Raw genomic sequence first — 14,398 nt, forward strand, 5'->3', positions numbered from 1 at the left:
AACACACTCTCTCAGATTACAGCACACACTGGTCTAGACACACTCTCTCAGATTACAGCACACACTGGTCTAACACACTCTCTCAGATTACAGCACACACTGGTCTAACACACTCTCTCAGATTACAGCACACACTGGTCTAACACACTCTCTCAGATTACAGCACACACTGGTCTAACACACTCTCTCAGATTACAGCACACACTGGTCTAACACACTCTCTCAGATTACAGCACACACTGGTCTAACACACTCTCTCAGATTACAGCACACACTGGTCTAACACACTCTCTCAGATTACAGCACACACTGGTCTAACACACACTCTCAGATTACAGCACACACTGGTCTAACACACACTCTCAGATTACAGCACACACTGGTCTAACACACTCTCAGATTACAGCACACACTGGTCTAACACACACTCTCTCAGATTACAGCACACACTGGTCTAACACACACTCTCTCAGATTACAGCACACACTGGTCTAACACACACTCTCTCAGATTACAGCACACACTGGTCGACACACACTCTCTCAGATTACAGCACACACTGGTCTAACACACACACTCTCAGATTACAGCACACACTGGTCTAACACACTCTCAGATTACAGCACACACTGGTCTAACACACACACTCTCAGATTACAGCACACACTGGTCTAACACACACTCTCTCAGATTACAGCACACACTGGTCTAACACACACTCTCTCAGATTACAGCACACACTGGTCTAACACACACACTCTCAGATTACAGCACACACTGGTCTAACACACACTCTCTCAGATTACAGCACACACTGGTCTAACACACACTCTCTCAGATTACAGCACACACTGGTCTAACACACACTCTCTCAGATTACAGCACACACTGGTCTAACACACACTCTCTCAGATTACAGCACACACTGGTCTAACACACACTCTCTCAGATTACAGCACACACTGGTCTAACACACACTCTCTCACATTACAGCACACACTGGTCTAACACACACTCTCTCAGATTACAGCACACACTGGTCTAACACACACTCTCTCAGATTACAGCACACACTGGTCTAACACACACTCTCTCAGATTACAGCACACACTGGTCTAACACACACACTCTCAGATTACAGCACACACTGGTCTAACACACACTCTCAGATTACAGCACACACTGGTCTAACACACACTCTCAGATTACAGCACACACTGGTCTAACACACACACTCTCAGATTACAGCACACACTGGTCTAACACACACTCTCTCAGATTACAGCACACACTGGTCTAACACACACACTCTCAGATTACAGCACACACTGGTCTAACACACTCTCAGATTACAGCACACACTGGTCTAACACACACTCTCTCAGATTACAGCACACACTGGTCTAACACACACTCTCTCAGATTACAGCACACACTGGTCTAACACACACACTCTCAGATTACAGCACACACTGGTCTAACACACTCTCAGATTACAGCACACACTGGTCTAACACACTCTCAGATTACAGCACACACTGGTCTAACACACACACTCTCAGATTACAGCACACACTGAGCCTGGTTTCCCGATAACGATGTATCTTAGCTCTTAAGAGCGCTTTCTACGTGCAAGGTTACGAACGCTCGCAGCAATTCCACGAGCGTTTCCCAAAAATGCACTTAACATGAACGCGCGAGATCGCGCTCTACGTGCTACTTAAGAGTCGCTGTCCATTCACGAAGTGCTGAAATATAACCTTATATGGAATCGTATTCTGAACGTTTAACCTAATTATTGTCATCTGTTGTGGATTAGCAATCAAGGCAAGTCTATATAAAGCACCTACAGGCGGAGGCACTGACAAAATGGCTGAAAAAAAGAAAGAAAAGATACCTTTCAAAAATATTAAATTAATGTCCTTTTAATGTCCTCCGAAACAAAGATGTCATTTTTAACAGATTTAAAGGATTTCTTTTATTTATTTTTTGTTCATTCATTTAATTTTGATTAAAATTATTAGATTAAATTATTTCAATTTTTTTGTTTTGTTTTCTGACCTTTTTAATTATTTAATTTATACATTAATTTAACCAACAACAAAAAAAAAAGAGTAATAAAGTGTACAATAAAGTACAATCAAAACCTTAAATTATAATCACATTGCATTTGAATAAAGTTAAAGGTGTAATCTGCCAGTTGTCCTGCAGGTGTCCTCATAAATCTGTCTTCTTACGATGCACTTGGGGATGTACGATTACTCCAGAGCACTCGTAGATCTACGAAGATTTTCAAGTGCTACTTAAGCTACGATGCTTTTGGGAAACAGACCATAATATTAAGATCAGTCGTACGATCGTTTTTACGATCAATTTAGGCTTACGATGCTTTTGGGAAACGCAGCCCTGGTCTAACACACACTCTCTCAGATTACAGCACACACTGGTCTAACACACACTCTCTCAGATTACAGCACACACTGGTCTAACACACACTCTCTCAGATTACAGCACACACTGGTCTAACACACACTCTCTCAGATTACAGCACACACTGGTCTAACACACACACTCTCTCAGATTACAGCACACACTGGTCTAACACACTCTCTCAGATTACAGCACACACTGGTCTAACACACTCTCTCAGATTACAGCACACACTCCCTCAGATTACAGCACACACTGGTCGCACACACTCTCAGATTACAGCACACACTGGTCTAACACACACTCTCTCAGATTACAGCACACACTGGTCTAACACACTCTCAGATTACAGCACACACTGGTCTAACACACACTCTCTCAGATTACAGCACACACTGGTCTAACACACTCTCAGATTACAGCACGCACTGGTCTAACACACTCTCTCAGATTACAGCACACACTGGTCGCACACACTCTCTCAGATTACAGCACACACTGGTCTAACACACACTCTCTCAGATTACAGCACACACTGGTCGCACACACTCTCTCAGATTACAGCACACACTGGTCTAACACACACTCTCTCAGATTACAGCACACACTGGTCTAACACACACTCTCAGATTACAGCACACACTGGTCTAACACACACTCTCAGATTACAGCACACACTCTCTCAGATTACAGCACACACTGGTCTAACACACACTCTCTCAGATTACAGCACACACTGGTCTAACACACACTCTCTCAGATTACAGCACACACTGGTCGCACACACTCTCTCAGATTACAGCACACACTGGTCTAACACACACTCTCTCAGATTACAGCACGCACTGGTCTAACACACTCTCTCAGATTACAGCACACACTGGTCGCACACACTCTCTCAGATTACAGCACACACTGGTCTAACACACACTCTCTCAGATTACAGCACACACTGGTCGCACACACTCTCTCAGATTACAGCACACACTGGTCTAACACACACTCTCAGATTACAGCACACACTGGTCTAACACACACTCTCAGATTACAGCACACACTGGTCTAACACACACTCTCAGATTACAGCACACTCTCTCAGATTACAGCACACACTGGTCTAACACACACTCTCAGATTACAGCACACACTCTCTCAGATTACAGCACACACTGGTCGCACACACTCTCTCAGATTACAGCACACACTGGTCGCACACACTCTCTCAGATTACAGCACACACTGGTCGCACACACTCTCTCAGATTACAGCACACACTGGTCTAACACACACTCTCTCAGATTACAGCACACACTGGTCTAACACACTCTCTCAGATTACAGCACACACTGGTCGCACACACTCTCTCAGATTACAGCACACACTGGTCTAACACACACTCTCTCAGATTACAGCACACACTGGTCTAACACACACTCTCTCAGATTACAGCACACACTGGTCTAACACACTCTCTCAGATTACAGCACACACTGGTCGCACACACTCTCTCAGATTACAGCACACACTGGTCTAACACACACTCTCTCAGATTACAGCACACACTGGTCTAACACACACTCTCAGATTACAGCACACACTGGTCTAACACACTCTCTCAGATTACAGCACACACTCTCTCAGATTACAGCACACACTCTCTCAGATTACAGCACACACTGGTCGCACACACTCTCTCAGATTACAGCACACACTGGTCTAACACACACTCTCTCAGATTAAAGCACACACAGGTCTAACACACTCTCTCAGATTACAGCACACACTGGTCGCACACACTCTCTCAGATTACAGCACACACTGGTCTAACACACACTCTCAGATTACAGCACACACTGGTCTAACACACTCTCTCAGATTACAGCACACACTCTCTCAGATTACAGCACACACTGGTCTAACACACTCTCTCAGATTACAGCACACACTGGTCGCACACACTCTCTCAGATTACAGCACACACTGGTCTAACACACACTCTCTCAGATTACAGCACACACTGGTCTAACACACACTCTCATCACCAGGGCAGTTCGAGGTTGATCATCTACGTGCTGCAATTCACATACTAAATAAATTCATCGCTGTAATGCGTCTGATTGTTGAACGATTCTTTAAAATAAGATTCAATTCAAATCGAGATATACATATTTTTTTACCCAGCCAAGGCCTGTCTACGGAGAGCCTGGCCACTCCCTATTAAGTCCTTTTGTACCGAATTGTGGTTGTAGTTCCACCAGAGTTCCACTGGGGGCGATCGCCCATGAGTGCAGACTGAATGGGAGTCTATGAGGCTAGACGGCTAAATTTCTTACAGGTTGAGTTGTTGTTGCCCATAACACGCTAGCATTCTGCTAATGAACGCTGATTGGTCAGTGAAGGACTGGTTACGACCAGAGATACCGCTTGATGGCATTGTGGCATCCGAAGCGGGACCAGAAACAAACAACACAAAAACTCTTCTAGCACGTGTATTTACCTGTGTCAGCTGTGTTGTGTAGTTACCTGTGTCAGCTGTGTTGTGTGTTTACCTGCGTCGGCTGTGTTGTGTGTTTACCTGCGTCAGCTGTGTTGTGTGTTTACCTGTGTCGGCTGTGTTGTGTATTTACCTGTGTCAGCTGTGTTGTGTGTTTACCTGCATCGGCTGTGTTGTGTGTTTACCTGTGTCAGCTGTGTTGTGTGTTTCCCTGTGTCGGCTGTGTTGTGTGTTTCCCTGCGTCGGCTGTGTTGTGTGTTTCCCTGCGTCGGCTGTGTTGTGTGTTTCCCTGTGTCAGCTGTGTTGTGTATTTACCTGTGTCAGCTGTGTTGTGTGTTTACCTGCATCGGCTGTGTTGTGTGTTTACCTGTGTCAGCTGTGTTGTGTGTTTCCCTGTGTCGGCTGTGTTGTGTGTTTCCCTGCGTCGGCTGTGTTGTGTGTTTCCCTGTGTCGGCTGTGTTGTGTGTTTACCCGCGTCGGCTGTGTTGTGTGTTTACCTGCGTCGGCTGTGTTGTGTGTTTACCTGCGTCGGCTGTGTTGTGTGTTTACCTGTGTCGGCTGGGTTGTGTATTTACCTGTGTCAGCTGTGTTGTGTGTTTACCTGCATCGGCTGTGTTGTGTGTTTACCTGTGTCAGCTGTGTTGTGTGTTTCCCTGTGTCAGCTGTGTTGTGTGTTTACCTGTGTCAGCTGTGTTGTGTGTTTCCCTGTGTCAGCTGTGTTGTGTGTTTACCTGCGTCGGCTGTGTTGTGTTTACACCTGCGTCAGCTGTGTTGTGTGTTTACCTGTGTGAGCTGTGTTGTGTAGTTACCTGTGTCAGCTGTGTTGTGTGTTTACCTGCGTCAGCTGTGTTGTGTGTTTCCCTGCGTCGGCTGTGTTGTGTGTCAGCTGTGTTGTGTGTTTACCTGCGTCGGCTGTGTTGTGTGTTTCCCTGCGTCGGCTGTGTTGTGTGTTTACCTGTGGTTGTGTTTACCTGTGTCAGCTGTGTTGTGTGTTTACCTGTGTCAGCTGTGTTGTGTGTTTACCTGTGTCAGCTGTGTTGTGTGTTTACCTGTGTCAGCTGTGTTGTGTAGTTACCGGTGTCAGCTGTGTTGTGTTTACACCTGCGTCAGCTGTGTTGTGTGTTTACCTGTGTGAGCTGTGTTGTGTAGTTACCTGTGTCAGCTGTGTTGTGTGTTTACCTGCGTCAGCTGTGTTGTGTGTTTCCCTGCGTCGGCTGTGTTGTGTGTCAGCTGTGTTGTGTGTTTACCTGCGTCGGCTGTGTTGTGTGTTTCCCTGCGTCGGCTGTGTTGTGTGTTTACCTGTGGTTGTGTTTACCTGTGTCAGCTGTGTTGTGTGTTTACCTGTGTCAGCTGTGTTGTGTGTTTCCCTGCGTCGGCTGTGTTGTGTGTTTCCCTGCGTCGGCTGTGTTGTGTGTTTACCTGTGGTTGTGTTTACCTGTGTCAGCTGTGTTGTGTGTTTACCTGTGTCAGCTGTGTTGTGTGTTTACCTGTGTCCGTGACTCTAAAAAATCTAACACCCATCAATGTGTAATTTCTTTGCATCTCCTTTCGAATACAACATTCAGATTACTAGACAAAAAATTATATCCTGAGAAAAGTGGATCTTGAGGGGTATAGCGCCATAGACCTCCATTCATTCTGCACTTGTCCTGTGAGCGCCCTCATGTGGAGCCAGAGTGGAACAGCAACCAGTTCAGAAGCCGGAAGTTCACTGAGAGTGGAACTTCTCCCCTTATTAGACATTCTCTGACCCAGCCCTACTTCTACGTTTTTTTTTTTTTCTGAAAAGTGAATATTCCCCTTTTTGTACTTCAGAAATCTGCTCTCGCTCACTCACACTACAGTTCATCTCACTTCTGAAATGAAAGTGTCGTACTTGGTTTCCTCCACATCGGCTCCTCTCCAGCTCTCCGGTTGAGGTGTGGGAATCTTCCTCAGGATTGGGAACGCAGTGAACCGTCTCTCGACAGAAACTCTTCAGACTGACTCCTGTCACTCATATTCAGCGCTGTGTGGCTGACTCAATGTCCTATGCAAACAACAACAAATGATACACATAATTACTGCCAAGAACGGCAACTGGAGCACGTCACAATGAACGGAAACTCTGCGTTTAGGCTGTTCGCCTCATAGATATGAGAAATAGGCATATAGAAAGCTTGAAATGTCTACTTTTAAACGAACCAGTTCCAATCAAAAACAAATACTGGTAACACTTTATTTTACAGTGTCCTTGTTACATGTTACATGTACTTACCATAGTAATAACAGTAAATTAAGCATAATTACATGCAACTAACCCTCAACCAAACCCTAATCCTACCCTAACCCTATAGTAAGTACATGTAGTTATTTAATATTATTATTAATATTATAAATATACACTCACCTAAAGGATTATTAGGAACACATGTTCAATTTCTCATTAATGCAATTATCTAATCAACCAATCACATGGCAGTTGCTTCAATGCATTTAGGGGTGTGGTCCTGAGCAAGACAATCTCCTGAACTCCAAACTGAATGTCAGAATGGGAAAGAAAGGTGATTTAAGCAATTTTGAGCGTGGCATGGTTGTTGGTGCCAGACGGGCCGGTCTGAGTATTTCACAATCTGCTCAGTTACTGGGATTTTCACGCACAACCATTTCTAGGGTTTACAAAGAATGGTGTGAAAAGGGAAAAACATCCAGCATGCGGCAGTCCTGTGGGCGAAAATACCTTGTTGATGCTAGAGGTCAGAGGAGAATGGGCCGACTGATTCAAGCTGATAGAAGAGCAACTTTGACTGAAATAACCACTTGTTACAACCGAGGTATGCAGCAAAGCATTTGTGAAGCCACAACACGCACAACCTTGAGGCGGATGGGCTACAACAGCAGAAGACCCCACCGGGTACCACTCATCTCCACTACAAATAGGAAAAAGAGGCTACAATTTGCACGAGCTCACCAAAATTGGACAGTTGAAGACTGGAAAAATGTTGCCTGGTCTGATGAGTCTCGATTTCTGTTGAGACATTCAGATGGTAGAGTCAGATTTTGGTGTAAACAGAATGAGAACATGGATCCATCATGCCTTGTTACCACTGTGCAGGCTGGTGGTGGTGGTGTAATGGTGTGGGGGATGTTTTCTTGGCACACTTTAGGCCCCTTAGTGCCAATTGGGCATCGTTTAAATGCCACGGCCTACCTGAGCATTGTTTCTGACCATGTCCATCCCTTTATGACCACCATGTACCCATCCTCTGATGGCTACTTCCAGCAGGATAATGCACCATGTCACAAAGCTCGAATCATTTCAAATTGGTTTCTTGAACATGACAATGAGTTCACTGTACTAAAATGGCCCCCACAGTCACCAGATCTCAACCCAATAGAGCATCTTTGGGATGTGGTGGAACGGGAGCTTCGTGCCCTGGATGTGCATCCCACAAATCTCCATCAACTGCAAGATGCTATCCTATCAATATGGGCCAACATTTCTAAAGAATGCTTCCAGCACCTTGTTGAATCAATGCCACGTAGAATTAAGGCAGTTATGAAGGTGAAAGGGGGTCAAACACAGTATTAGTATGGTGTTCCTAATGAGTGTATAATTATACTGTAACAATGACATCTTAAAATAAAGTGTAACCCAGATTGCTCACTGACGGGTTATTATAGTTAACTAAAACCAATTTTAAAAAACTTCTGTTGCTTAAAATAAAACTTTTAACTGAAATAAAAGGTAACACTTTATTTCCCCTGTTACATGTGTTGCATGTACTTGTTAATATGCATATATTACTATTTTACTATAATAAGCCACTAACCCTTAATTAAACCTTATTCCTAACCCTATATTAAGTAAAGCAAATGATCTATTGCTTATATTGGGGCTTATATTGCTTATAACATGATGTTAATAAATATTACTCAGTACTTAAATGTATAATTACAGTGTAACACGGACACCTTTAAATAAAGTGTATCTGAATAATACATTAACAAACACCAGTGCTTTGATGGCATAAAAACACATTTACTTTATTTACAAAATATTAAATCAAACAACTATGTTTTTTTTTCTTTGCACAAACCAAGCATTCGTGCGCTTCATACACTGAGGTTAAAGCACTGAGTCACATGACTACTGTAATCAGGGTTCCCACACATTGGTTAACTTCAAATTCAAGGACCTTTCAAGGACTTTCCAGGTCCAATACCCTCAAACTCAAGGACTTAATGTGGGGACACATTTCAAGTGAGAGCAAGGTTACATCGTGTTACCTTGTAAGATACATTGTTACAGTTTTTATGTGTCAAACACAAATATGCTTTTTCATATGACAGAGATCTGATATTCTATTAGTCGTATTTCTGTCTTGCATAAAACAGAAGAACATTCAGTACATCCTGTATTTTAAAATGATCTAATATTAACTTTTGCATGGATTTTTTTTTTTTAAAGAGCTTAGGCTCGTGTAACCAGCATATTTTCCACTTGACATAACGCGTAAATGTGCGTAACTAATGTAAATCAAGCAAGCAAGTATGCATAGGCCACCAAGGGTTGGCGAAACAACACATTAGCGGACTGGAGGGAATAATACAGATTTGTTTTTCAGAAAACTTCTTGCACAAAATAAATTCAAGCACTTTCAATGACCTGTATCTGTATATGTTTATTTTTAAAAACTTTCCAGGGCCTTGACTTTTTTTCCCCCCCAGATTCACAAACTTTCAAGGATTTCAAGGACCCGTGGGAACCCTGTATGATGTCTTTACTGCCGTTCTGGGGCTTTACAGCAGTAGCCTATCAATGGAGGGACAGAAATCTTTCACATTTCATCAAAAATATCTTAATCTGTGTTCTGAAGATGAACGAAGGTCTCACGGGTTTGGATCAACATGAGGGAGAGTGATTACTGACAGAGTTTTCAGTTTTGGGTGAATTAACCCTTTAAATGTCAGTACACAAAGACAATAAGTGGGACCAAAAATAAAAACGAATTATATAATAAATTAAAAAATAAATATATAATAGTATCTTGATGCTAAAAACACTGTTACTGACTAGGGTTGTGAATGACTCACTTGTAATCGTCTTGTGTGACTTCAGGCTCGTAAGTGAAGTCTGTCTCTTCTTTGACTGTCGGCATCGAGTCGTTGTTTAACTCAGCGTCTCTTCTGTCCGTCCTGGTCGTGGATGATCCGCTGACGGGCTTCACCTGAACCGCTAGCACACCACAGCACATCGCTACATCAATCAGTCACTTTAATACACTGATAAACCTCAGCTAAACACTAGCTATGGCCGTTTGCACTTTTTATCAGTCGCAGGATAGGAATTTTTGATCAACAATTAAGTTTTCACTAGTAAAAATGTTCATTCTTGATATCAACAATAACGTCATCACTCGCAGAAATACACATTGTTGATATCAAGAATTGAATTTAAACTAGTAAAAACTATAATTCTTGAGATCTGCAATTGTATTTTCATTAGTTATGTCACCATAGGCTGCCATTAAAATTCAATATCAAGATATCAACTTAATGTCATGTATCAGAAATACAATTACTAGTAACTAGTATATACTTTTATATCAATAATTGCATGGTTACTAGTAAGCATATAAGATTCTGATAAAGAAATCAATTTTCACTAGTTGAAATATTAATTCTTGATATGCATTTCAACATGTTACATGTGTTATTTCTGATACCAATAATTAGGAGAGTAATTTCAGACATCTAAAATGGTTCTAACTAGTAACAATCACATTTATGACATCAAAAATTAACAATGCCACTAGTGACAATCGAATTATTAATTTCAAAAATGAAATTTTTACTAGTAGCAATTCAATTATTGATGGCAAGAACAGACGTTTGCCATATAAACACGCAATTACTGATATCAACTATTATGATTGTAACTGGTAAGAATTGTATTTGTTAGATGTGAAATTGGAATTTTAACTAGTAAGAAATCAATTATTGATATCAACAAATGAATGGCAGCTTATGGTGATATTTCACTAGAATAGTTTCTACCAGTTGAAATGTAATTCTGTATTTCTGCGAGCGATGAAGTCATTGTTGACATCAAGATATAGCATTTAGCAAGTGAAAACTATCACAAATGTATATCCTGCGACTGATTGAAAGTGAAAACGTGAAATTATTTTTCTTCTTTGAAAACAAACTGGGAATTAGAGCTTAAAAGGAAGTTCAGTGAAAAAGAATGGTTTATTCTGTGCACTGAATTGACCTCACCTTTGACTACAAATATTAACGTTAAAGAAACTAATTATACATTTCTGTATAAATATTATATAACTCCAGTGAAGCTTAATAAATTTGATGATTCAAATTCTCCAATGTGTAGAAAATGTGGAACTGAATTAGGAACATTTATGCATTTATTTTGGTATTGTAAAGCGGTTTACTCTTTTTGGGAGAAGATTCATAAAGTAATTCTAGATATTTGTAACTGTACTTTTGAGCTATGCCCTGTTATATCTGTTGTATTATGATGTGGAAAATAAGTTTCCCTATACAAAAAGATGTGCGTTTACAATGTCTTCTTATTTCGCTAAAATACATGGATCTCCCAGTCTGGACCCAGTTTGGGTCAATGGCTGGAGCAGATTATAGACTTGTTACCCATTGAAGAATTAACAAGTAAACGGCATTTAAGACTGCAAGATTTCCAATCCACATGGTCCTTAGTACTGAATTATATAGAGACTATAAAATTGATAAACCCACATTGAATAAGGGTTAACCCACAGACTGTGGTAGTGTAGATTTTATTTATGTATTTATTTATTTTTTATGTCTCTCCAGTCTTTAATGTCTTGTCGATATATTTAGCGGTATTGTCTTTACTGTTTGGTGTGGTGTTTTAGGGTCGTGTGTGTAATATGTGTTAAATTGTGAATAAAAAAATAAAATAAAATAAAAAAGTGAAACAGGTGTTGTGCCGAATTTCGACCCCCTGCCAAATTATTACCCCCCTCGTTGAAGTCAGTCCTGATTGCCTAATCCTAACCCCACCCCTAATCCTAATCCCTCCCCCACAACTAATCCTAAACCTACCAATACTAGGGGGGTAATAATTTGGCGGGGGTCGAAATTCGGCTTCGGCACAACACCGGCTTGGGCTTGCCACACACACACACACACCGACCCAGACCTCACCTTTACTGCGTCGCTTCGGCTTCGGTGTGGAGAATGACGCCTGAACCGAAGCGCTCTTCCTCGGGGTTTGATCGCGACACTGGCAGCCCACATCTCGCGTCAGGGGCTGTCGGACACACTCTCGATCAGAACTATATGATATACGAGTTATTATTATGATGATGATGATGAGTCTGGATACACGTACCTTCGCACTGTGTTCTGCACCGACCGTGTAGACTGACGGAACCGCGGTGTTCTTCAGGTAAAGCACTTTCGCGAAGCCCATTTCGTACTGTGTTAAATTCTGGAAGCACTCGTTGGTGAAATGCCTCGAACACAAACGCGAATTCACCGTCAATCCTTCCTCCTCAAAATGCAGAAACTCGAGCCAGCGGACCCGCAGCCAGCGAGGTCTCGGGATACTGAACAGGGTTTTGTTGGGAACACAGCCGAAAACGCACCTCTTAGCCATTATCACGATTATCAGCCGCAACCTCAGTTCAATAACAACAACTTCTTCTTCTGAGGTTTAATGGCGGCTGGTAAACCAGCTTGAGTGCTTTACCGCCACTAACTGGATAGGAGTGTGTGGCGCCGAAATGAGAGGGGAAAAAATAATAAAAACTGAGCTATGTGTGAAACTTCTCTCCTTCAGACCAAGAACGATAACTATAAATATAACTATTATTAGCATATCGTTCTGTTTATTATAAGCGCGTGCTTGTCTGCCGCTTTAAATGCGCGCGTTCGTTACAGCAGGATTTATTCTGATTGGCTGTCAATGTTTTTATCGTTCAACTGGATAAAATCGTTCTGAAAGTGATTCCAGCGATATCGTTTCTCCGTGCCGTTATCGTTATAGCGATGCTGTGAACTGAGAACGATTTTTAGAACTATATCTTTATCGCCCTTGGTGTGAATGGTTTTGTTAAACTTTATGGAATATTGCAGTATTAAGTACAAATGATTTATTCGTGCACATCTATACAGCACAATAACTATTAAGTTTATGTATATTATTTTTATTTAATTTATTTTTCATATTGTGTAGAATGAAGAAGCATATGCTCTTCTGTAGTGTCTGTTTGGCTGAAATATAATCATTGCCCCGTTTAATGTTTTACTATTTAACAAAAAGTGAATAAGACATAAATCAGCATTTTTCCACCCTGTTCCTGAAGGCACACCAACACTACACCTTTTCAAACATATCTGATTAAACTCTTCAGCACATTAGTACACACTCTAAAGACTTATGATTAATGGGTCAGATAAGCAAGACATCTAAAATGTGTGTTTTATCACCGGGAACAGGGTTGAGAAGCACTGGACTAATGAGCATTTCAGTAAACTCAAACTTGATATGGGAAATAATCAGACACATTATATTTGAGGAGTGACTCATAAACTCTGGAAAGATTATAGCATTGTTTTATCTGGTAATGGAAAAGCTTGTACTCGCATCAATACATCACAGCACTCAAAATTAGTCTTTAAAGGAACACTCCACCGTTTTTTTAAATAGGGCTTATTCACCTTCTTTCCCACATTTAGATAGGTGGGCAAATGCATTTTTGTCTCAGTGCATGCATTGTTTTAGTTTGACAGGGTCGGCGTGAGCTTAGCTTAGCACAATGAATGGAATCCTTTGTTGCCAGCTAGCATGTCCTGAATAAAAGTGATATAAAAAAAAAAAAAAACCTTCCTAATTACTTCTTGTGGCCTGCGTATTCACAACAAGTACAAATAGTGATGCAGATTAACACTAGGCGATTTCCTAGGCAGATATTGACTTATATATTAAGGACTATATTAGGGGGAAGCACAGGCGAAGCACTGCTACTTGGGCGTGATATCTCTGCGCCCAAGTAGCAGTGCTTCGCCTGTGCTTCCTCCTAATATAGTCCCAAGTCAAAATCTGCATAGGAAATCGCCTAGTGTTAATCTGCATCGCTATTTGTACTTGTTGTGAATACGCAGGCCACAAGAAGTAATTAGGAAGTTTTTTTTTTTTTTTTTATATCACTTTTACTCAGGACATGCTAGCTGGCAACAAAGGATTCCATTCATTGTGCTAAGCTAAGCTAGCGCCGACCCTGTCAAACTAAAACAATGCATGCACTGAGACAAAAATGCATTTGCCCATCTATCTAAATGTAGGGAAGAAGGTGAATAAGCCCTATTTCAAAAAACGGTGGAGTGTTCCTTTAAATAAAAGTGACCCATAAGCAGCGCAAAAATAGATCTTAACATGCTTATGAGAGGGCAAGATGGAAGACAGATTTTCTAGTAAAATCTCACTGT

At 41.5% G+C, this 14,398-nt stretch overlaps 2 protein-coding genes across 3 annotated transcripts in view; one reads left to right on the forward strand and one right to left on the reverse strand.

Annotated features, from left to right (window-relative positions):
* The window catches only part of LOC309513405 (uncharacterized protein), a gene marked incomplete at its 5' end in the record, with an annotated part of 10,472 nt that extends 4,042 nt beyond the window's left edge, over positions 1-6,430 (forward strand). Inside the window, 2 exons of the mRNA XM_082189198.1 lie at positions 4,950-5,257; positions 5,730-6,430. Of these exons, the coding sequence (XP_082045324.1) occupies positions 4,950-5,257; positions 5,730-6,423 (1,002 nt within the window). The 3' untranslated portion in view covers positions 6,424-6,430. The remainder of the gene's footprint in view (positions 1-4,949; positions 5,258-5,729) is intronic.
* Positions 6,431-6,630: 200 nt separating this feature from the next.
* On the reverse strand, positions 6,631-13,800 carry LOC309513035 (uncharacterized protein). 2 transcript variants are annotated; one of them, XM_082188824.1, is made up of 4 exons: positions 12,300-13,793; positions 12,113-12,218; positions 10,001-10,142; positions 6,641-6,953 (listed from the first exon to the last, which is right to left on the reverse strand). In XM_082188824.1, the coding sequence occupies exons 1-4, from the start codon at positions 12,564-12,566 to the stop codon at positions 6,917-6,919; spliced, it is 552 nt and encodes a 183-aa protein (XP_082044950.1). In that variant the 5' UTR covers positions 12,567-13,793; the 3' UTR covers positions 6,641-6,916. The 2 variants fall into 2 exon arrangements, with proteins under 2 accessions (XP_082044949.1, XP_082044950.1); XM_082188823.1 differs by having other exon boundaries at positions 6,631-6,953; positions 12,113-13,800.
* Positions 13,801-14,398: the final 598 nt, after the last annotated feature.

This window comes from Leuciscus leuciscus, assembly GCF_965113295.1.
Source record: "Leuciscus leuciscus genome assembly, chromosome: 13".
In the NCBI taxonomy this organism is placed as follows: domain Eukaryota; kingdom Metazoa; phylum Chordata; class Actinopteri; order Cypriniformes; family Leuciscidae; genus Leuciscus; species Leuciscus leuciscus.

What these genes read in the sequence shown, in the direction of transcription:
- LOC309513035 (XM_082188823.1), bottom strand. Translation starts at nt 12,566, where the DNA reads ATGGCTAAGAGGTGCGTTTTCGGCTGTGTTCCCAACAAAACCCTGTTC. An exon ending in GCCGAAGCGACGCAGTAAAG is followed by an intron (nt 10,143 to 12,112) that starts GTGAGGTCTGGG and finishes GTGGTGTGCTAG; the next exon opens with CGGTTCAGGTGAAGCCCGTC. An exon ending in GTCACACAAGACGATTACAA is followed by an intron (nt 6,954 to 10,000) that starts GTGAGTCATTCA and finishes TTGTTTGCATAG; the next exon opens with GACATTGAGTCAGCCACACA.